The sequence below is a fragment of the Malaclemys terrapin genome, chromosome 2 (assembly GCF_027887155.1).
Source record: "Malaclemys terrapin pileata isolate rMalTer1 chromosome 2, rMalTer1.hap1, whole genome shotgun sequence".
Lineage (NCBI taxonomy): Eukaryota > Metazoa > Chordata > Testudines > Emydidae > Malaclemys > Malaclemys terrapin.
Window position 1 is genome coordinate 274475103 of NC_071506.1, and position 23895 is coordinate 274498997.

A 23895-nucleotide genomic window follows, 5' to 3' on the forward strand; every position below is an offset into this window, starting at 1 on the left:
ACGTGTTCAATTCTTGAGGTTCAGATTCATAGCAGAGATGGTGAGCTTTGTAGTTGCAAAGAGTTCCTTTAGAATTTAGTCTATAGATTATAGTCCAATGTCCAATATCATATTCAGGGTGCTCCAGTTTAGGACTGGGATCTCAATCCTTATGGCTTAGACTTCCCCTCCATGAAACCTTAAGCAGATCTGAGATGACAGGATCAGAACCCAAGGGTCTCTTATACAGTTTTGCTTGACCACACAGTCCTGGGTAAACAACAGGCTTCTGATGTAACCTTCTGTTTTCTAAACCTCACAGGTAATTAATTACATGGATTAACATAAAATAATTTATCCATTAAGGAGTCTATCACAAACTTCAAAGAGACATATAGACAATGACATTATTTCACTCAAGATTCATCTAAATGTTAATATTCCCTTTTGATCGCTGAATCACTGGCTATAGTGACAGACAGGAACTGTCTGTTTACATGGCTAACATTTACAAGATTAATAAGTAAGCACACAATTAGTATCACCTTTAATTTCTAACAATATAGGTTTGCATTTCAAGATTCTAGCCTATCTAACATTGAATGGCCCTAATTACCATTCACATACTTTCTAACGTGTCTTTAAAGGTCAGCTTTGGGTTAGTTAGCTTGCAATCTGTTTAACCCTTTCTGGCCATGTGTTATACTTTGTATAAGATTCGTTGCAATTATATAACAGTGGTAGCAACAATGGTTTGCAGGATTATATTTTAATTAGATAATGTCACATGCCCCATTGAATGCCAGAGTATCTATAGAGACTCATGTTCGACCTTCCGCTGCCCCCATTCAGTCCAACTGATGTAAGGAGTTTGCAGAGGTGTCATGGAAGGTAGCGCTTAGCCCCTATAATATACACAGCTGCACGGTATAAATGGAATGGAGAGATTTTCAAAGGCTTTCCCCAGACTCACGGTGCATTGGTTTTGCTTCTTTTCTCTGCTGCCAGCAGGTAGAGAGTTGGAGCAGGTACGGAGGAGAGCATGGAAAGGGCTGATAAGCCGAGGCAGCCTCAGGCCTTTCACGCTGCCTTTGGCTCTCCAGGGAGCAGTTCAGCCCACCGAGCAGTGGCTCTAAGAAGAAACTCTGTCTCAGCATTAGTGGCCAGGTGAGCAGCTGATTTCCAAATGCCTCTAACCATTCTGTATTATTGATGTACTGAGATCCGGACTAACTGCAGCAACCAACCTCCAGCCCACCCTCAGGGAGCTCTTAAACACACAGTTCATATGCAGCGGACTCTAACCAACAGGGCCAGTTACAAACCTATAAAGCCCTAACTGGCCGCGAGGGGCCCCCTACCTCTCTCCCCTGCCGTATTGCCATAGCTGAGGTCAGCGGGGCATGCAAGCTGGGTATCCCTCATGAGGCAGCAGCTGACAGGGCATATTCTGTGAGGACTCTGGGATTCTGGAACTTGCTCTGCACCTTGGTCTGAAATAGCCCAGGTTTGGTGACCTTCCGGGCACACTGCAAAAGCCCCTTGTTGGAGAGGGTTTTTGGAGAGGGCTAACGGTGCGCTTCCCACGACGAGGAAAGGTTTCTAGGTGATGGGCGGGCCGAGGTCCTGTTAAAATGATCACTGTGATGCTGCTGGGATTGTACTAACAATAGGCCAGGGCAGCTAGAGCCTTGGAGAGGCATCTATTTATTATTTCCAAATTAAATAAATCCTACAATAACACTTGCCTACTTGGAGCACAACCCCAGCAACAACACAAACCCATTGTAATAATAAGCCAACCCCACCCAATAGAACCACCAGCAGAGTACCCACTCGATTAGCAAGGGGGGGGTGTGTCCCGGAGACCCCTCTGCCCTCACCTCAGACAGTGGAGCAGAGGGTTGTCTCTTAAATGATAGGACGCCGAACTAAATCAGACCAGGACCTTCTCTTTGAAGGTTCATTTTAAGACCTCTGGTGTCTACTAAACGTTTTCAGAGTCAGACTCTGCCTTCTGACACGTATCGGCAACTCCCAGTGAGGTCAAGCGCATCCCTGAGACTGGAATCAGGTCCCCTGGTTCATCGAGTGCAGCCTTCACCACAAGCGTTCCTCCACCCTCTTTCTACAAGGCTCTGACTGCACATTTTCCTGCACGATTTCTCCAGGGGCGTAGTATTAGCTCTTCACATTGGTGTGTCCCTGAGCTATTGCTAGTGCTCTCCAGTGGGGTGGTGCATTCTCCTGGTGCTAGTTCTCTTCTCTGCTGCAGTTTCACTGAAATCAGTAGATTATCAGTACCTACCAGGTATAGCTTGGTGACATTTTTCAACTGAAACTTTTTTTTCACCCTGCAAAAAAAAAAATGAATGAAGATTTGGCAACTCTGAAACATTTCACATGTGGATGTCATCAGATTGCTTTGGTGGGGGGGGGGGGGGGGGGGAAACAAACCTAAATAACATTCCAAAAAAATAAAAACACTTCATTTCAACATTTCTGAAATTAAACATTCTGACTTTTCAATTCAAAATTTCCTTTCACTGTATTTAATGTTTTAAAATATTTTAAAAATTCTCAAAATTGAAACAAAACATTATGTTTTGAGTCAAACAAAACACGGTCTCTGACCCCCAATTTTTTTTCCAGCTTTTTGATTGGCTGAAAATTTCAAAAACTTTTGTTTTCAGCTCAACCCAAAACAATTACAAAAAAAATTAGAATTGCCTGCAACCAAACAAATCAATTATTCTCACAGATCTCCTACCTGGTACCTTCAGCGGTACATGTCCATCCTTTCTCAATGTACCTGGGAGCATTTAGTCACACACACCCTTAGCAGAAGCAGAGCAGAAGCCAGAGAAAGAAGGAGAGGAGACTAACGAGAGTGAAAACTGTGAGGAAAGACTATACATTACTTGGCTAACACGTACAGAGAAAAGTACACTGAGGAGTAGCTGGCGAGCTGCAGTTCTCTGCCCTATTGTTCTACTGCTTGTGTGCTCCTGGACACCACAGCCTTAGTAAGCTAATAATGATCTGCTGCTATTAATATTTGGATGACAGGAAATCAAAACACATTGACTATTACATTTATCTTGCTTATCATGTGCGTATAGATGTGAAGTATTTTATTTTAGGATGTCAACAGGGAGATGCTGTAACTGAGAAAATGAAGGTGCTCAATCTATTTAGCACATTGAAGAGATGCTTAAGAGGTGACTTGATCCAGTCTCTGAGTGAGAAGATGTCTGGTAGTAGACGACTCTAATTTAGCAGAGAAATTAGGCTTAATTTTTTAACAGCCAGGGTAGTTAACCATTGAGAAGCTTATCGAGGGGTGGGGTGGATTCGCCAACCCGTGGAGTCTTTAAATTAAGACTGGATCTCTTCCCAAAAGATGCGCTCTATCTAGTTCAACCACAAGTTGCTGGATTCATTGCAGGAATCCCTAGGGGAAGTTGTCTGACCTCTGTTATACACGAGGTCAGACTAGATGATCACAGTGGCTCCTTCTGCCTGTAAAATCTATCAAATCGCATTTCTCCATATCTCAAATATCAAAATCTCCAAGTCATCCCTGTGACGCTTCCCGGGGGTACTCAGAGTTGTGAGGCACCTCGCTACCACCTGCCCTTAGCGTGAGGAAGCCTTGTCTGTGCCGGCCAGGGGTCAGCCCCGTGACACCGCCAGCCCAGAGGTAACACAAGCACTGTCCTCTGAGCCTAAGCAGGTTCTGCTGTCCCTCTGCAGGTAAGGCACACTCCAACCCCCGAGCCCTTCGAGCATCCCCCCAGAGTGTCCAGCCTGTGTTCCGCTGGGCACTTGCAGAATTCACAGATCCGCTGTTCCCAAAGGACCAGTGCCCGCCAGCTTACCGCGCCACCCAACTCACCGCACTTCGATTTCTTTACAGGGAAAACAAGTAAAAGTTTGTTTAACAAAGTCTAAAGATTCTAGAAGTAGCATGCAAAAGATTTGGAAACAGGGGCTTCCATGTAAATTAAAATCATACCCCGCTTTCTAGAGCCTAAACTTAAGACATCCTCCTGTCTCACTAAAGGTAACTCACCCAAAGCTTTTCACACAGGGTTAAACTGCCAGACCAGCTGTGAACCTCCATTCATAAAATAAGCCGACTGGCAGCTTGTCCCCTACATGAAGGATACCTGGGTGTACCACTGCACCCTCAGATATAGTTCCAGAAATCCATTGTCTTCACTTGTAAACAGGGTACCCCTTGCTGCTTGTTTTTTTACTAGAGAGAATCTCCCCTGGAGACTTCACAATTTCATGATTAGCATTTGCTCAGCCTTTAAATAGGTGTTCCTTGTGAAGTATATAGTACTCAGTTTACATATAGCCAGACACGTAGATAAGCATCTCCCAACTGAAAGGAACAGGTTTATCACCTTTTGGTGCCCAGCCCCAACTCAGACCTTAAGAACATATAGATACATGACTTCTTACAAATTATCTGCACATACGTTTCACAGTGATTGTCATGGCCAGTGTGACACAAGCTTTCAGTAGAGACTTTACATGCTACCCTTTGAGGAACTATTATGTCAATACCAGACCCACGGGATCCCTGTAACCCTATGCGCCCCTCTGCCCTTTGGCACCAGGAGGTCACTGGGTGGCAATCCCAAATTCAGACCCATGCCTTTATCCAAAATTCATATCAAAGCCAGAATTAGTATTTCATGAAACCTGAGTTTCAAAGGTTTCAGAGCCCCTCTGCCCCACCAAGACCTTTGAAAAACTGGGCATTTCCTGTACAGGAAAAAATGCATGTATTAAATGAACTGTATAGAAAGGAAATAAAGTGCCACATTCTGTCGTTTGTGTAGGTATCAGAACATACTGGATTGTGAAAGTGCTACATCAAAGCAAGACAACTGCAAGGTGAGCTACAGGCAAACTGGTTATTATACGAGGGATAGAAGAGAGTACAGACTGACACACTCTATTGTCCTAATGAATGAAAATCAGGCAATTCATAGGAGCTGGCTAGTGCCCTTCTCATGAGGGTTCAGTTCAGCTCAAGACTTGGTCACATCATTGGTATGCCCAATGCCCAGAGAATCAGACCCAGGAAAGGACACATTGGGTATGTCTACACTTGAAATGCTACAGCCGCACAACTGCTGCACTGTAGTGTTTCTAGTGTAGATGCTTACTATAGCGTCGCTGTAATAAACCCTCCTCTCCAAAAAGCAATAGGTAGGTGGATGGAAGAAGTCTTCTGTTGATCTGGTGGTGTCTACACCTGTGCTTAGATTGGCTTAATTATATCACACCAGTAGTGGAATTTTTCAGTCTTGAGTGATGTAGTTAAGTCAACCTAATTTTCTAGTGTAGACCAGCCCCTAGTATTCTATAACATTTTCCAAGTTTCCTTTTATAAAATTCAGTTGGTTTTGATTGAATATATAACAGGCTTTAGGACCTTGCAGAAACCTAAAACTATTAGCAGAATTTCCCACTGGCTAGACAGCTGATATGCGGTGACTGCTGTTTATCATGCTGTGATGAGTACGGTCTCATTGTTGACTTGTACTCCCCCATCTGCCTGTATCTACCTATTGTCTCTCATCTTCTACTTCGATTGTAAGCTCCTTTGTTCTGTGTTTGTACAGCACCTAGCGCAGTGGGGCCCTGATCCATGACTGGGGCCTCTAGGACCCAGGAATACAAATAATAAACCCACACCAGGGAAACCATTCAACTCCCGTTGAAGAGAGAGAAAGATTTAACTACCCTATTTTCACATGACTAAATTCAAGAGTTGAACCCATGTCTGAAGAGGTTAGTTGCTGATCTTGCAACCTGGGCTATACCCGTGTGTATTTTTATTTGTTTAGTAACTTAAAAAGGAACAAGAACGCAGATCTTCCCTTCCCCCCTTCCATCAGTCAGCACAATGCACTGGTCTTTCTGCATTAGGATGCAAGCAAAGTGTATTTGAACTCAATATTAAACAAACATTTCTGAAACAAATTATTTATTGTTATTATCAAGCATTTAAACAGTACTGGAGATATAGAGTCTGATTCTCTTCTCACATCAGCCTTATTGCTTTGTAATTTGATTGACTTCAATGCTGCCATTCCTGATTTACACCAGTGGAAGAGGGAATAGGATGTGGTCCAAACACAGCACTTTACAGAATGCAGAATAAGACAGTCCCTCTCACAAAAAAATATACTCTAGCATAGACAAGACAAAACATGGGACCACAGTTCAGGAGAAGGTGAGCCATGTGCAGATCAGGGTCGCTAGGGTTTATGGAAGGAGTGGTTTCTAGGGAGGAGCGGTCAGAAGGACAGGAGGAGAGTGATTGATGGAAGACTGTTCCAAGCCTAGTAACATGACAGAAGACATGAAGCTGAGAGTGGGTGATGGGGATCAGGACTGGGAGTAGAGTATTACAATCACAGTGCATTCCCTATGGACAGAGCTATGTGGGAGTCGATTTTGATGCATTTTTTAGATCATTGTGAGAAATGTTCTACAACAGGCTTCGGGGGGGGAAACCTTCCTTACCTCAAGGCCACATCAATGATGAGTTAAGGAACAAATCCATGGAGAACCTCATCTTCCCTCAAACCAGTATCACTACAATGAATTCCAGGAGACTTCAGACCAGCTTTGACACCGGTAAAGCTGCTCCCACTTCACGGCTTACGGCTTTCCCTTTTGCAGACAGCATCATTCAGTGGCAGTTTTAGGAAGAGTGAAACGGAGTTCAGCATAGTGACAACCACCCAGTCTCTGACCCAGGGGGCTAAACTCTGGACTGAATTGTCCTTCTCTTCATCCCAGAGCAATAGCGGGAGGCAACAATGGAGTGCTGCAACCTCCACAGGGAGGGAATCAGCCAGAAAGGTTAGTGAACTCTCTTCTTCCAAACCTCCCAAGAAATGTATTTCCCTTTGGCCTTCAGGGCCAAACCCTGCTGCCTTTGAACACAGTGGTGAAATGCCAATTGTTGTCATGGGATAGGGAAGCACTACTGTAGAATGGTGAGCGGAACTGAGGAAAGGAGATCAGGTTTCAGGAAGGACAGATATTGGTGTGAGACTAGATGCTCAGAAAAGTAGGGCTGGGGGTTGCTCCCGGGTGTGGCTAGGAGACAAACAGCAGAGCCTAATGCACGCAACGCTGGCTTCTCTGCATCACTAACACCATGTTTCTTATAACTCACAGTGCTTGCTGCAACACGTATTGCTAGTGAAACAAGCACACTACCAGCTTCCCAAGCACATACCATGTTTCCTGTGGACCAGTTTTTGCCACCTGTACTTACGTGCTCCATGAGCCGCCCCGCTGGGTTCAATGGAACTACTTCTGGAGTACGGTACTACTTCCTGGGAGTAATAGTGACAGAATCTGGCCCTTCATTAGTAATTGGTGGTGTTTGTAAGGGGAAATGTATTAGCTTTTTAGCATTAATTCATGTGACCAGTGAATAACACTGAGGAGAGCCAGGAAACATCCACTGGTGAGAACAAACGCATTTCCGCTTGTAGTTTAAACTAGATTTGAACCCTATTCTGCAGTGGGTACAAATCCACTGTGAGACGAAGTCCCCTCCTCCACAGCCCTCCTAATCTAAACCCACGTCCTTCTGACCCAGAAACACAGCTCAGCCTAGGCCATCCGGGCCTCAGTGATTTCAAACGGGCTGTTGCCAGCAACAAGGGGCACGTGCCCCAACATCTACTAAGTACCCTGAAAATCCTTGGGTGACGCAGAAAACACAGTCACACAAACGCACTCCGAGTACCTTCACGACAGTCATAGAACTGAGGCCATACTGGATCTCGTTGGGCATACTCTTTCTGAGACCAACCAGCAAAGACAGGGGAGCTGCTTGCCCAGTTTTCTACACCGCTTGGCAGCGGAGACAGTGAAGGAATCGACTATAAATCAAAAAGTCTTGGAAGAAGGGAGTTAATGAGCCGTGACACTTTGGCGGAGGGGGTGGGGGTGAAGCACAAACCCGTAAGCCCTATAAAGAGAGTCAAACAAGATACTATTGCTAGTCATTAGCATCAAGGTAGACGACTCGCCATTGTACTGCTGGATAAGGCCCTTTTGAGACCCCCATGTGGAACAGCATGTAGCGCCGCTGTAGTGTAGAGCGTTACTGAGCGTGATTCCACAGGGGGGAGAGTATTCCCTGACTGAGGAGGCAACAAAGGACAACAAAGATAATTCCAGGCATGAGAAATCTACATGCCGTAGGGCCAAGTTAAAGAAAGGGACGGGCTTACCTCTGTCAGAAAGATGAGACAATGAGGTGACCTTAAAAAAGCTGGCAAAACATTGCCCAGGACTTCGGGTTGATAGGCAAATAAAGCTTTCTGGAAATGGCTAAAAAATAAGGAATACAATCGCCAAGGGCCAGATTTTGATTTCTTTACTTGCATGGAGTAGTACCTTACTCACTAAATATGCTGTTGAAACCAATGCGACTACTCCTGGAGTAATTTATTAAGGGGGACATAACTGAGGCCAAAATTAAGAGTAAACAGGGTATGGATTTGGTGACCTGACTTACCCTGGGGTAACTGGTTAAGTGGTTCTGGAGCATGCTTAGGTGAAGTTGTGACAATGTCAGTAATATGGAGTGGAATCCTTAGTATTAGTTAGAAGTGCCTGGAATCAAAACATTGTCAGGTCTCTGGGGCTGGTGCACTCTCCTGATTACAAAACAATGTGGGCTTGATGATAGCATGCCAAAGGGTAATATGCAGCGGGTCTATCAGAACCGCGATGGGACAATATACCCTATGGTCTAATTGCTTTCCATACATGCCAGTGCCTAGCAAGGTTCCTACAGTCTGTTTATGGACATGTAACTGTTCAGCTAGCAGCTCAGACTGGTCTCATTCCCATACAGGAAGTGAAGCTCTCCAGGAAAAGTAAGACGCCCATCGCTAAAGTGCCGGATACAGCCTGTGACTCAGCCACCGGCAAGCGCAGTGAGTTTCTGATTTATTTTGGTTCCTGGGTGACCTCAGCTGTTCTGCTGCCAGGTCTCTGATTGCGCCGATCACAAAAGTGGGGTCATCCTCAGCTCTTGTGCAAACCCACTGATATAAGTTAAATCAATCCTGAAAGCAGAATTTGACCAGGGTCATTCTTGCCAGCATCAGTGGCAGCTTGGTTGGCAAGGAGAGGTAGCTTGATGGGTCTGTCTTCCCTAGAGAGATACGGACACAGTACAGAGTCGCTCTCCAGGAGCCAAAGAAGAGGGCAAATTATCTAGCAAATAAGACATACTGTAAATTACTCAAAGCAAATCAAATGTAAATCTGTCATTTCATTGACTTAGCAAGGATGTGTCACAGCGAGGTTTTTTAGCCTCAAAGCATTAGACATTATTATAGTTCAAGTTTAGAAATTGAGAAACTGAGGCACATTACTCTGAAGTGACTTGCTCATGACCACACACTGAGCCCATGAGAGCAGGGGTGGAATGCAGAAGCTGCTGGCACCCGGGCCAGTGCTCAGTCCACTTAGATCATGTTGACAATCTCTCTACTATTAGTCTCTAGGCTAATGTTTAAAAATAGGTGATATCAAATTAGTCCATGTTTAGCCTGGATGGGTTTGCACTGCATTTGAGATGAAATAATTGTTCTGTGCTACTCAGTGAGCTATGCGGTTTATTTTGTACATAACTTATGATTGAACTACAGCACTCTTGGCGTGATTCCATTTCAGGCATTGCCCAGGTGATGAATCAGACCCAGTCATCATTGGCTTAAGATAGTATATAGTAAGTGATCCCAGTGCTGCGATCTCAGTAGAGCCTAGCCATTGCTTTTGTACTATCTTTAGGAATGTACTCAATAGTACAGCTATTTGGGAAAAAGAGCAGATCAGGAGAACATGGAGGTATCTGGTTCCCACCCGCTTTTTAAACAGAAAGGTGGTGGGAATCATCATCATACCTTGCTAAATAGATATTGAGATCTTTGGGATACCATTAATGTTAGCTTCATCATTAATTTTACAACGCCAAGTATAGGAACAAAGCTCATCATCTGGCTGATGAATGATGATACACTATCAGAGGGGGAGCTGTGTTAGTCTGGTTCTGTAAAAAGCGACAAAGAGTCCTGTGGCACCTTATAGACTAACAGACGTATTGGAGCATAAGCTTTCGTGGGTGAATACCCACTTCGTCAGATGCATGGGTGATACACTATCTATTTTAGGATTTTATACTGCCTCCCATCATTGCAGTATCTGAGCACCTTCCATGTAAAAGCAATAGCAAAGTCCCCAGTGGACTTCATGGAGTCTCTGGCACTTCTCCCCTACAGGGGTCAGAATGCTGCTTGGGGTAGGCATTGGGAGGGGGTTGGGAAGAAAGGGGGTGTGTACATTGTGAGTGACTTACAGCAGACCAGCTTTCTCACAGAGGAAGGCTTAGTAACATTGCCTAGAAATGGTCGGACTCTGGATTAGCCACATCTCCTCTGGGAGATTGTTTCTTCCCTCCACACAGACTGCTTCGTCCCCAGCTCTGACATGCTTCATCTGGGGCTTTGAGGTCTACATTGTCCCAAAGGAGCCCAGCTATATCATTACTATACTCTTTCAATGGTAGCACCCTGTCAGGATCCTGGAAAGGGCAGTCAGGACCAAGGGTCAGAGCGGGGTCAAACTTGAGGCCAAGAGCAGTGGAGAAGTGCACAGTCAAGCTCCAGGCCAGGGTCAATACCAAGGATCACAGTCCGAGTCAGGTTTCAGGGTCCAAGTCAGGAAGTGAGGTCCAAATCAAGCCAAAGCCAGGAGGTCTAGAGCAGAAAGCAGGACTAGTTGTGGCAGCTACAGGAGATCAACACTATTGCCTGGACACTTCCTGGAACGCCCCTTTGGTTCATATGGGGTGAGGAGCCAATCAACAGCCATTAGGCTACTTATAGCTGCTGCTGGATGGCAGCACGGAAGCGTTCACTGCCTGGCAGCTCTGCAGGCCTGGCTTCAAGACCCTCTGGACCTTTAAATTATGCCCCATCTAGGTGCGCTCTCTGCCAGCCTGGGTTTGTCCAGAGGGGCTGTGTGGAAAGCAACCATGATGCCAGGGGGATGGACTTGGGATGGTGGGTCCCAGGATCGCTCTTCTGAGCTCCCAGACTACAAGGTATCAGAGTGAGCTGTGTTTGATTTTTGAGTCCAGTATCTCGTGGACCTTGTATTCATCATATCCTTGCATCTGCCCCAGAGGAGGCAGTGGTTGGGCTTTGTGAGTGAAGGGGTTGCTGACGTAGGGTTTTAGCAAGGAGATGTGGATTCTGTCAGGGAAGGCTCTTGACTGGCAAGATAGAATCATAGACTATCAGGGTTGGAAGAGACCTCAGGAGATCATCTAGTCCAACCCCCTGCTCAAAGCAGGACCAACCCCAACTAAATCATCTCATCCAGGGCTTTGTCAACTCTTAAAAACCTCTAAAGATGGAGATTCCACCACCTCCCTAGGTAACCCATTCCAATGCTTCACCACCCTCCTAGTGACATAGGCACAGGGCAGTGAGGCCCAATGGTCAGTATCCAGGGAGGAGAAGGAGGGACGGACTGGCTGGGGGGAGTTTTCACAAAATAGACCCAGGGGAATCATGACTCTCCCCCAGACCACCAGCTAAGCCCCTGACCCTCGAATGCTGGCACCCGATCAGCTGGATCCAGACCAACAGGGAAGGAGACCCTCAGGAGGGACAGAGTCCACTGAAGGTGGACCCTGGGACTGGGAAAACCTATGACCATTGCTGGGAGTGTGGCCTAGAGGGACACTTTTGGCAAGACTGCCCCTACATGGACTGTAGTTATGGGCAGGGCTGCATAGCCAGCCCTCGGGCCAGGAGAAAGGGTCCAGAAAAACTCATAGTACCAGTTCAGGTGGAAGGGAATCCCCACAACAGCCTTAGTAAACTCGGGATGTAGTCTGACAATTATTCGGGAGGGACTTGTTCCTGACCTTAAACTCTCCTGGACAAGTATACACCTTCAGTGTCTCCATGGGCATATACAGCCTTACCCCACCACATGGGTATCACTTGAGATCTACGGCCGGGAAGAAACCCTCCAAGTTGGCGTGGCTCCCAGGTTTGACCTACCCTGTAGTGTTGGAACGAGACTGGCTGAATTTTGGAAAATCTTGTGAGACCATGGTTGACAACCTCCAGGAGGAGGAGACGCAGGATTAACAAGGGGGGAACTCTTCAACCACTCCAGGGAACCCGACCCAGGAGAAAAACCGTCTCAACCCCCTGAGCCACCCGCCAAGACGTTCCCACCCCCAGGTACAAAATACCTTGTCGAAGAGTGGGAATTGGAGCATGATGAGGACTTCATACAGGAACAGAGGGAAGACCCATCTTTAAGTTGAGCCTGGGAGCAGGCAGCGACTCCAGATCAAGAGGGAGATGATACACCTCCCCACCCACACAAAAGGACCATGGTTTGAGATTCAAGGGGACCGCCTCTACCAAGTGGTGCAGGAACCCCAAACATGGGAAGTCATCTGACAGCTCTTGGTGCCCCGGAGACTGCGCCGGAGCCTTCTGCAGTTGGCTCATGCAGTACCTTGGGTGGGACACCTGGGTAGAGAGAAGACGCTCCAGAGGATAGCTCACCAGTTTTTCTGGCCTGGCAAACACCAGGCAGTGAGGGATTATTGTGCTTCCCGCCCTGAATGCCAGCGGGCAGGACCGAAAGGAGTACCTAGAGCCCGCCTTGTACCTCTCCCTGTGGTTGGCGTACCGTTTGAATGAATTGGCATGGATCTGGTGGGACACTAGAAAAGAGTCAGACAGGGAACTGGTTCATCCTCGTACTGGTTGATTATGTGGCACACTATCCCAAGGCCATTCCCTTACGCACGGCTACGGCCCCTAACATCGCGACGGAGCTAGTGAAGATTTTCGCTTGGGTTGGGATACCCAAGGAGATCCTAACTGATTAGGGCACCAATGTGTCCTCCAAACTGATAGCACAATTGTGTCACCTCATGAACATTCGGACCCTTAGGACTTCAGTGTACCAGCCACAAACCGATGGCTTAGTCGAACGCTTTAATGGAGCCCTGAAGTCAATGCTCCACAAGTCTGTAGAAGACGACCCCCAACGTTGGGATGCCTTATTGCCTGCTCTACTGTTCGCTACAGGCGAGGGCCCACAAGCGTCGACTGGGTTCTCTCCCTTTGAACTCCTCTATGGGAGGCAACCTCGGGGCACCTTGGACCTCCTGAAAGAGGAGTGGGAGGCACAAGAAATGCAGATCCTAGGAACCACCTACTATGTGTTATGGCTCTGGGAGAACCTGCAGGCCTTAGGCGCCTTTGCTCGAGAGAACTTGTTGCGAGCTCAGCAAACCCAGGAGCAAGAATATAACAAAGGGACTAAGGTACGCCATTTTGAGCCTGGAGACTGGGCTCTGCTATTATTGCCCTCTACTGAATCAAAGGTATTAGCCAAGTGGCAAGGTCCCTTTGAACTGTCTTGCCCAGGTAGGCCCAGCAGATTACCCAAATCAGGCTACCAGGGTGACAGAAAGAAGTACGCATGTACCACGTGAACTTGCTGAAAGCCTGGAAGGACAGAGAGGCTTTATTCATCACACCCTCACCCCTTGAACCGGAACTGGGACCATTAGTAGGAGACCCCTAGACTCTGGGCCAGTGATAATGGACGAGGACCTCAGCCCCACACAACAAGCACAGCTGCAATGGTGCCAGTGACTCCTGCGAGTGGTCAACCATTCAGGCATCGCCAGTTTCTTCTGTGGCATGCCGGGCAGGGAGTGGCCAGCTGCCTCCATGCTCTCCCAGGGTAGGCCTTCATCACAGGGTAGGGTGGCATGGGCAAACTATCAAGAACCTGACAAGGGCAGTCAGGACCAAGAGTTAGAGTAGGGCCAAATCTGAGGCTAAGAATAGCAGAAACATTTGTAGTCAAGTTCCAGGCTGGGGTAGATACCAAGGATCAGAGTCTGAGTCAGGTTTCAGGTCCAAATCAAGCCAGGAGTTCAAGAGCAGAATGCAGGAACGGTCATGGCAGCTGTAGGAGATCCACACAGTTGCCTGGACACTTCCTGGAATGCCCCTTAGATTTATACAGGATGGGGATCCAATCAGGAGCCATGAGGCTGCTGTCTGTCATACCCCTTGAGGCGGAACTTCCTGTGGTCTGTGTCTACAGCTGGTCATGGGTAGTGGAGCACAAGCTGGTTACTGCTGGGCCTTCCACACCCTTACATTCGATGACTGAACAAGCCATGTCTGCCTTCTATACCTCAACTGGGGATGCTTTCAACGTTATCAGTAGGTTGTAATGTGCCAAGACTAAGGAGCAGACGCGTTGGTGATACAGCAGTCTAGCGATGGGAAGATAAAGTCTATTGGATAGGTTGGAGCTGCATGGAGTTAAATTAGCCACTGAATCTGGTACATAATCACCTGGGAGATTTAAATTTTCATGACATTGTTCGAGATGTTTCTGCTGATCAGCATTTCACTGTCAAATAGATTCACATCCATGCAAACACTGACCACAGAACACATACCAAATGCACAAGAGGCATCATAGCACCAGTTGTTGCATTACTCTGCAGACCATCTCTTAGTTTTGTCCTAGACTCCAGTAACGCATTTAGCACTTGGCGAGATCATGTAGTAAACCTCAGCATCATGAGATGACCATGGCATCACTAGCCAGAAACCAGGCGATCCAAGGGCTGTTGTGAATGCTCAAGGAGTATGAGTATAGTGAAGGGAGTAAGTGCCAAGGAGGAAGAATGATTATTTAGTGTGGTCCAAAAGGGCATGATTAGGAGCAATGGGATTAAACAGAGCAATGGAAAATTTAGACTGACTATAAAGAAATATTTCCTAACAGTGAAGTCTGCGGGATCATGCAATAGCCTCCTAAAGGAAATGATGGAAAGCCAGTTGCTTGTGTCATTTAAAATTAAAGTGGGCCATGCACTGGAGACTAAGCTGCAGGTGCAGGACCTGGAACAATCTAGGTTAAAGAAGACTTAAGCATTCAAATCTTCTCATGGGGGAACCTTGACAACTGGAAAGAAGAGAGACAGCAGTCAGCCGTGGCACATGATGCATTGGCTTTTGGGTGTCTGTGTTTCACTCCTCTAACGGACAGAATACACTGATATGTATTTTTTACATTATTCAGGTTTTTTCTGGAGGGTGGGAGTTAACTGAAGGGCAAAGTAGGATGTGACATCAGTTCAGTGCAACAAAGATTAAATTGGTGTCTGATGTGACTACAAATTACCGCATGTTCAGAGCAACTGCAAAATATATATAATTTCTTCTCTTTTCCACTCCATTTTGTATTCATTTAAGAATGTATCTACAGGGAATTTTCAAAACTCAAAGTGGGGAGAGAGAGAAAGAGTGAGAGAAAGTGAGTGAGAGAGAGAGAGAGTGAGTGTATAGCTAGATTATATATTTCTTTCCCTGGTGTAAGGTTCACACATCCTTAGTACAGTAGGAACAGACCATAAAATATCCAGCATTCACTTTATTTTTATATTTGTTAGTTTACCACTAGCTTATGAAAGCATTTCTGTTAATGTACCTGTCCTTCTGATCAAGTATCAGGGGGTAGCCGTGTTAGTCTGTATCCACAGAAACAACGAGGAGCCTGGTGGCACCTTAAAGACTAACAGATTTATTTGGGCATAAGCTTTCGTGGGTAAAAAACCCACTTCTTCAGATGCATGATGTGAAAATTACAGATGCAGGCATTATTATACAGACACATGTCCTTCTGATAGTCTCTCTGATGTGCGGGCTTACACTGCCATCTAGTGGTAGTGTGGCTTCTTCCCTGTACTCCAAATCCTTGGACTGGACCTTCGCTATTGTACAAATCACCTGGCAGAGATTTATGTTGTTGAGTAGTGGAGTGCGGGGGGCTGAGGGAAGTAGTTGCTATTTAGGAGGGAATGTCTCGTCTCTTACTCCCTTGGCTGTGAGGAAACTGTTCTCCACCTTGAGGGAGGTGAGCACTGTGTCACTCTGCAGCAAATTAAGGAGCAATATTGCTGGGCTACGAAGATGTTCCCAAGTCGTCTTTAGCAAGGAGGATGGTGTCTGTGATATGAGGTGCCGAAGTGTGGGAAGCGGAAAGAAGAGAAAAATAAGAGGCACTTCTCTGGGCTCTAACACATCAGCACCTAGCACATTGGGGTCCTGGTCTAGACTAATACTCCTAGACTCCAAGGTAAGAGGAAGAAGAAGGATATGGGCCCGATCCCCAGCTGGTGTGCCTCAGTAGCACGCCACTGAAGTCAGTTGAGCTACATTAATTTACACCTGTTGAGGATAAAAGCAAAAAATCCTTACTTGTATTACAAATATTTCTTTCAATTTAATACATTTCTGGTACTTGCGATAGCACAGGTTATTAAAATAGAAATAATTTTGAAAAACTCATGTCCCTTTCACCATTTTCCCAGTATTTACCCTGTGCACATCTCTTTCCTTGGAGAATGATAAACTGGTCGGTTTTACAGAAATATCTTGTCTGTTTCTAGTCAATTTCACTCTCGGATTCTCATGCAAGACACTTCAATGTTTGGATGGCAAACTCTGCTTTTTTGTTTAAACAAAAGCTATTTTCCTATGCAATTGAAACAAACGGCAATCATAAAAACATTTCTATGGCATTTCTGTTTCTGTTTATAAACCTGCTTTTTTGCATCAACACTGACCCGTCTGTGTCTTTTTCACTCTGAATATTAGCTTTGTGGATGGATAGATTGAAGATTGGCACCATTTCTGTTAAGAAAACTGTTGCATCATTTCTATTTGTATGTAAAATATGTATTTTAAAAAGCCATCTCTCATACATATCATTTTGCCTGATCTGATGCGCAATTATGCAAAAATTTCAGAGGTTTTTGTCAATTGAGTCATATTGGTCTCTTCCCAGTGAACGACAATAAATGCACTGAATGTTGCTATACATGGACTGTTGGGACACTGTACTTAGTAAAGACCAGATTGTGATACCTTTACTCACTTACTCTACAAATACAACGGGACTACTAATGCTGTAAGGTACTGTTTAGTCATGAATAACGGTATCAAACTCTGGCCCTAATTTAGCAGGACAGAAACCTTGGCCGGAGGCCTGGAATACAGGCAGCTAATCAAATGAGAAGGGCAAGGATTTGTGACTGTCCTTGACACAAGCAGGGCTGTGCCTGTGTCCCAACAAACACAATTACTTTTCTAACACGACAACAGACAACTGAATGCAAAGTCTATTGTAACTAGCCAAGAGAGCTGGCTTTCAGTGGTTCATGTCTCTCACTGTGTCTCAGTTAGCAAGGAACTAAGGTGTTTTAAAATAGGGGTTCCAGGTACCTAGCTGTCTTTGGGGCAAGGAAGAAAGAGAGAGTGTAAAAGGATCTCCCCAAACCCAGCAGACCCTGCCTCTTCTTCAGTTTCCCAACTCTCATATGAGCTGGCAGGAGGCCAACTCACCAGCCATTTTGTCAATGAAGCTCCCATCATTGTCAGTATTTCATTCTCTTTTCCCCAGTGATTCCCTCATTGTTCAAACACAAGCATGGATCATAGAATCATAGAATATCAGGGTTGGAAGGGACCTCAGGAGGTCATCTAGTCCAACCCCCTGCTCAAAGCAGGACCAATTCCCAGCTAAATCATCCCAGCCAGGGCTTTGTCAAGCCTGACCTTAAAAACCTCTAAGGAAGGAGATTCCACCACCTCCCTAGGTAACCCATTCCAGTGCTTCACCACCCTCCTAGTGAAAAAGTTTTTCCTAATATCCAACCTAAACCTCCTCCACTGCAACTTGAGACCATTACTCCTTGTTATGTCATCTGCTACCACTAAGAACAGTCTAGATCCATCCTCTTTGGAACCCCCTTTCAGGTAGTTGAAAGCAGCTATCAAATCCCCCCTCATTCTTCTCTTCTGCAGACTAAACAATCCCAGTTCACTCAGCCTCTCCTCATAAGTCATGTGCTCCAGCCCCTTAATCATTTTTGTTGCTGTCTGCTGGACTCTTTCCAATTTTTCCACATCCTTCTTGTAGTGTGGGACCCAAAACTGGACACAGTACTCCAGATAAGGCCTCACTAATGCCGAATAGAGGGGAATGATCATATCCCTCGATCTGCTGGCAATGCTCCTATTTATACAGACCCAAATGCTGTTAGCCTTCTTGGCAACAAGGGCACACTGTTGACTCATATCCAGCTTCTCATCCACTGTAACCCCTAGGTCCTTTTCTGCAGAACTGCTGGCTAGCCACTCAGTCCCTAGTCTGTAGCAATGCATGGGATTCTTCCGTCCTAAGTGCAGGACTCTGTACTTGTCCTTGTTGAATCTCATCAGGTTTCTTTTGGCCCAGTTCTCTAATTTGTCATGGAAAGACATGGAGCCCAATCCTCAACTACCCGTTGAGCCCGACGATCTAGCCAGCTTTCTATCCACCTTATAGTCCATTCATCCAGCCTTCTTTAACTTGCTGGCAAGAATACTGTGAGAGACCATAACAAAAGCTTTGCTAAAGTCAAGGTGTATCATGTCCACCGCTTTCCCCATATCCACAGAGCCAGTTATCTCATCATAGAAGGCAATCAGGTTGGTCAGGCATGACTTGCCTATGGTGAATCCACGTTGACTGTTCCTGATCACCTTCCTCTCCTCCAAGTGCTTCAAAATTGATTCCTTGAGGACCTGCTCCATGATTTTTCCAGGGACTGAGGGGAGGTTGACTGGCCTCTGATTCCCCGGATCCTCCTTCTTCCCTTTTTTAAAGATGGGCACTACATTAGCCTTTTTCCAGTCATCTGGGACCTCCCCCCATCGCCATGAGTTTTCAAAGATAATGGCCAATGGCTCTGCAGTCACATCCACCAACTCCTTTAGCACCTTCGGATGCAGCTCATGCAGCCCCGTGGACTTGTGCTCATCCGTGGGATCAATAGGAATCAAGGCAGGTAAACCAGGCCCTGCCCCCTGGGTCGCCTGAGGTTTTGGCCAATTTTGTGTTGTTTAAAGTGCTACTGTGGCTTTTTGTTTTTACATTGATGGTGGTATATTATGGTTACATAGTGATTGTGGTCTATTATTTGAATTCATGAAAATGCTCTAAACAGAGGCGTATGAAATTAGCTGAAAAACATCAATTTACTTTCGACTTTAACTTATGCTGATCTAGTATTTAAATTCATGTGAAAATCTCTGGATTTTTCAATTGTTTTTGTTTACGTGGAATTATTCTTCTTCTTTCTCAGGGAACAGATGAATATTAGATTCTTTTCCATGTATTTAAAACTAATTGTATAATAATAGCTCTTAAATTATACATTGGACAGGGACTGAATTAACTATTTGGTGATTTGTGCCCCAGCTGTTAAAGTCAAGCTGCCACTGGTAGACACTCTTAAGATGGGATCTCAGCCAAGCGGCTACCGGCTGCTGTCTTCTCCGGCAACGTGGAGCCGCCCGACCCACACCCTGTTGTGCTCTGTCCTTGACCTGGTGCCTTGTCAATGCTCACTGCCTTTTCCTCTTCCCAGCATCCGTACGAAATTAATAGGTTGCAGCTCCACCGTGTGTCCTCGGTGTTCCCCAACTAGCCTGTCACTCCATTTGCTGACTCTTGCTTGTTATAGAGCTTATGAATAATCTTAGCTGAGCTGGTAAACATCTGACAACCCCTGCCATTTCCATTCCTGTGAGTCAGAACCTGGCTGGTAATCAATGAAACATATATTGCATGCTTACTCAGATCCCCGGCCTTCCCCCTCTCGATGGCTGAGATACCCCGTGCGGGGATATTTTATACGAGACTCTACCACAGCGTTATAGTGCCTTACTCAGAGACCACCTCATGCATGGCGTGCAATATCTTGTTGACATGGGAGATTAATGACTGTGGTCTCTGAACGATAGTTTCTCCAGGGCTCTTTTTTTTTTTTTCTTTCAGGTACTGCTCGCTTAACATTGTAGTTATATTCTTGAAATAGTGATGTTAAGCGAAATGATGTTAAACGAATCCAATTTCCCCATAACAATTAATGTAAATGGGGGAGGCGGGAGTTAGGTTCCAGGGAATTTTTTTTCACCAGACAAAAGACTATATATATATATATATATACACACACACACACACTATAAGTTTTAAACAAACAATTTAATACTGTACACAGCAATGATGATTGTGAAGCTTGGTTAAGATGGTGAAGTCAGAGGGTGGGATATTTCGGGAATGCCTTACTGCTAAATGATGAACTAGCACTCGGCTGAGCCCTCAGGGGTTAACACATTGTTGTTAATATAGCCTCATACTCTACAAGGCAACATGAATGGAAGGAGGGGAGACAGCATGGCAGACAGAGACACACACACCCTGTGTGTGTGAGAGAGAGATGCGCATTGCCCCTTTAAGTACACTGACCCACTCTAAGTACATTGCCTTTTTAAGTAGATCAGCAAGTTGAGACAGCAACTGCTGCTATCAAGCTCCCTCCATCCTGAGCCCTGTTGTGTTCCCCACCCCCGCCCCGCTCTATGGAGATGGGGTATGCGGGGGGCAGGATCAGGGGGAGGGGGACACCCTGATATTAGCCCCTAACCCCCCCCTCCACCCCCCGCACGGCAAGCAGGAGGCTCCCGGGAGCAGGTCCAAGGCAGAGGGCAGGAGCAGCACATGGCAGTGGAGGGAGGGACAGCTGAACTGCCAGCAATTGATAGCCTGCTGGGCGGCTGCCATACAGGGAACTTAGGGGAGTGGGGAGCTGCCAGTCCACCCTGGTTCCAAGCCCCCACCAGCTAGCTCCAATGGGCTGCTCTTTCTGCAAGCAGTGGACAAAGCAGGCAGCTGCCAAACAACGTCATAAGGGAGCATTGCGCAACTTTAAACGAGCATGTTCCCTAATTGATCAGCAACATAACAACGAAACAACGTTAACCAGGACGACTTTAAGTGAGGAGTTACTGTACTTAGATTTCTATCAGTACTGAGCAATCTTAACTTTCTTCCCTGATTCTAGTCTATCGAGGGAAACAAAAGAGCAGTTCCTAGAGGGGGTTGTTCTTGTGAGACACAGGTCTGAACCCAAACCCCTGGATCTCAGCAAGCGGCTACTAAATTGTGGCTTAATTGTGTATTTAAGACGCTGGCCAACAGTTAGGGTGGTGAGGATCTGAGCCACTCCAGGAACCGCAATAAGAAAGGAGAAATATACAGTATTGTAGGGCAGAGATACCCAACGATTGTAAAAAGGGATTTAGCAACATGCATTGGAAAAGTAGCATTCTCAAGCTATTTGGCCATTGTCACAAGGAAAATAGGTTGCCCACTGAGGGCCAAAATCTGCCCTCACTACAAATCCCACTGAGTTCTTATCCTTATTTATGTTACCCTAGTGCCTTCAGGCACCTACTGATAGCAGGGCCCCACTGTGCTAGGTGCTGTACAAACACATAGCAAGACATGGTCACGGCCGCAAAGACTTTACGATCTAAATAGCGAAGGAAGACAAAAGAAGTCTGGGGAACTGAGGCCCATAGGGTTGAAGTGGTTTCCCCAGTGCCACACAGGAAATCGGTGACAGAGCTGAGAATGGCAGCCATCTTGATTGCCAATCCACTGTCATGTCCAAACTTGTCCTTCATCTCTAGATGGTGGTAACCTTTCTACCTATATTTCTAGTGGCCACATTATACGAGCAGTCTCTTCTAGAGCAAGCCTACACCTTACAATTCCTCAGCGGGTAAGTTAGACCAACTTAGACGCCTCTAAGATGTCAGCAGAATGGGTGAAACGAGATCAAAAAGGAATCTGAGTGTAAAGGGACTAAGCTAATGCACTTTCTAACTTATACATCACCTCTGAATCTGGCTGACAGGCATAATTTGAAGGTGGACCGAGAGTCGAAGGCACTCAGACCTGCACACAGGGCCGGCTTTAGGAAGTGCAGGGCCCGATTCGAACAGTTTTGACGGGGCCCCGGCAGGAAACACATAAAAAAAACACGTGGGGCTTGTACTCACCCGACCGTGCTCCTAGTCTTTGGCGGCGGGTCCTTCACTCACTCCAGGTCTTCGGCGGCACTGAAGGACCCGCCGCCAAAGACCCGGAGTGCCTCCAGGTGAGTAAAAATTAAAAAGGTGCCTCTAGCCAGGGAAGGGATTCTCTGCCACTTGCCCCCCAATCTGGGCAGCCCTGATTGGGGGCTCTCTTAGGCGCGGGGCCCGATTCGGGGGAATTGGTGGAATTGGCCTAAAGCCGGCCCTGCCTGCACAGGATTAGCTCCAGTATTTTTCACTCAGGCCAACAATTCAAAAGAAAACATGAAACCCAAATAGAACACCTAGGTGCCGTTGTAACCCACACACCTTCTGGGTGTGGTGTTCTGGCCAAGCTAGTTGCACCGAGACCACTTAAAGAGAGAGATAAAATGAGTCTCCTCTACAGCCTTAGCTAAACAACCAGTTGGCTTTTAGCTCATGCCGTACAGGCTCATGCACTAAGCTCCAGAGGTCCCAGGTTCGATCCCACCCGCCAACGACCAGGGTCTGTTGGCATTACACAGTTTTCTACTTAGGGGGGGAAATTCCTTGCTGATCTCAGCTAGTGATCAGTTTCTGCTCTGAGGTATGAAGTCTGTCCACTCTTGTTGTTTGTATTCTAGCTAGGATAATGATAGGTGCTAGTGTTGTTTATATGTAGCACCCTTTTCCACAGTCTAAGAAGAAGAAAGGAAAAAATATAAGCTAAATAAAAAGAAATGCCTTTTAACCCGTGGAACTCATTGCCACATGATATTATGTAATGTAGTAGACTGCCCAACTGGCCATCTCTGTATCCTTCCTTATTTTATGTCCCTCTGCCATATCTCCTCTTGCTGTTCTCTTTTCCAAACCAAAGAGTTCTAGAAAAAATACACATCCATTTAAAAGCGAATTAGGAATCAGCTTGTGTTCATTAATACTTGTTATCATTGCTAGCTTTGAACATAGTAAAAATCTTGTGACAGTCACAAGGTGTCAATGCCGTGGCCCAAGGACCCTTGAGAATGACTCAGGAAAGTGCCTCTTCTCTGATGCGCAATATTTGGAAGCTTACACATCCCTTTACTGAATTACCGTGGGGCGGTGCTGAATAAATAAGCCTATCAGCATTGCAAGCTGCTAGGGCCAGTGACAACTCAAGACTCTCCCCCCCCCCCCCCCCGCCATAGCTGCAGGAACTCTTGATTGACTCAGCCTGATGGAACAGCAACTTCCGTATTCCCTAAAATAACCCATTTGGCTCATCCTCTCAACTTAGCCCAGCACACGGTGATAAAATCAGCTGTCAGAGACCAGTCAGAGACAGAGAACAGGATCAAGGGACACAGACTGGAGCAGGGCTTCTCCATAGGAACTTCTGCTGGGATTTTCTACCCAAAAGACACGACTGGCTGGATCTCTCTGTAAGTAAGCTTTTCCTTGGTGAGATTCTAGTGAAGATTTGCATGTATTATGTGAACAATGTACCATTGTAAAAGGCCCAATCCTGAAGTTCAGTGGGCGCTGAGGGCACTCAGCCCCTCACAGTATGAAGCTCCAAGTGAGTTTGCTGCCATTGGAAAGCAATGAATTTTGTCAGCCTGGAACCTAGTAAATCCAGATCTCTGTGGTCTCTTTTCCTCGGGAGGTTATTGTGTCTGTACCATGGGTTCTATTTTCTGTCTAGTGCAGCAAAATGTTGACTTGAGCATTATGGGATGCTTGAAATGGAGAGAGGGCTTTTAACATGGTGACAAAACCACTCCTCCCTTCCCCCATAACGAAGCAGCCAAGGTTGTTACAATTTCTAGCATCAGTGCAGCCATTT

At 46.1% G+C, this 23895-nt stretch overlaps 1 protein-coding gene across 4 annotated transcripts in view; it reads left to right on the forward strand.

Annotated features, from left to right (window-relative positions):
- Positions 1-23895, forward strand: part of XIRP1 (xin actin binding repeat containing 1) — a 54736-nt gene that overhangs the window by 3047 nt on the left and 27794 nt on the right. The window contains exons 2-5 of one of the 4 annotated variants that reach the window (XM_054016571.1): positions 988-1146; positions 4836-4890; positions 6691-6873; positions 8894-8975. In XM_054016571.1, coding sequence (XP_053872546.1) covers positions 1022-1146; positions 4836-4890; positions 6691-6873; positions 8894-8975 — 445 coding nt within the window. In that variant the 5' untranslated portion in view covers positions 988-1021. Of the gene's footprint in view, positions 1-16; positions 1147-4835; positions 4891-6690; positions 6874-8893; positions 8976-23895 lie in introns of those variants that run through there. The other 3 variants (XM_054016573.1, XM_054016570.1, XM_054016572.1) reach the window with 3 other exon arrangements.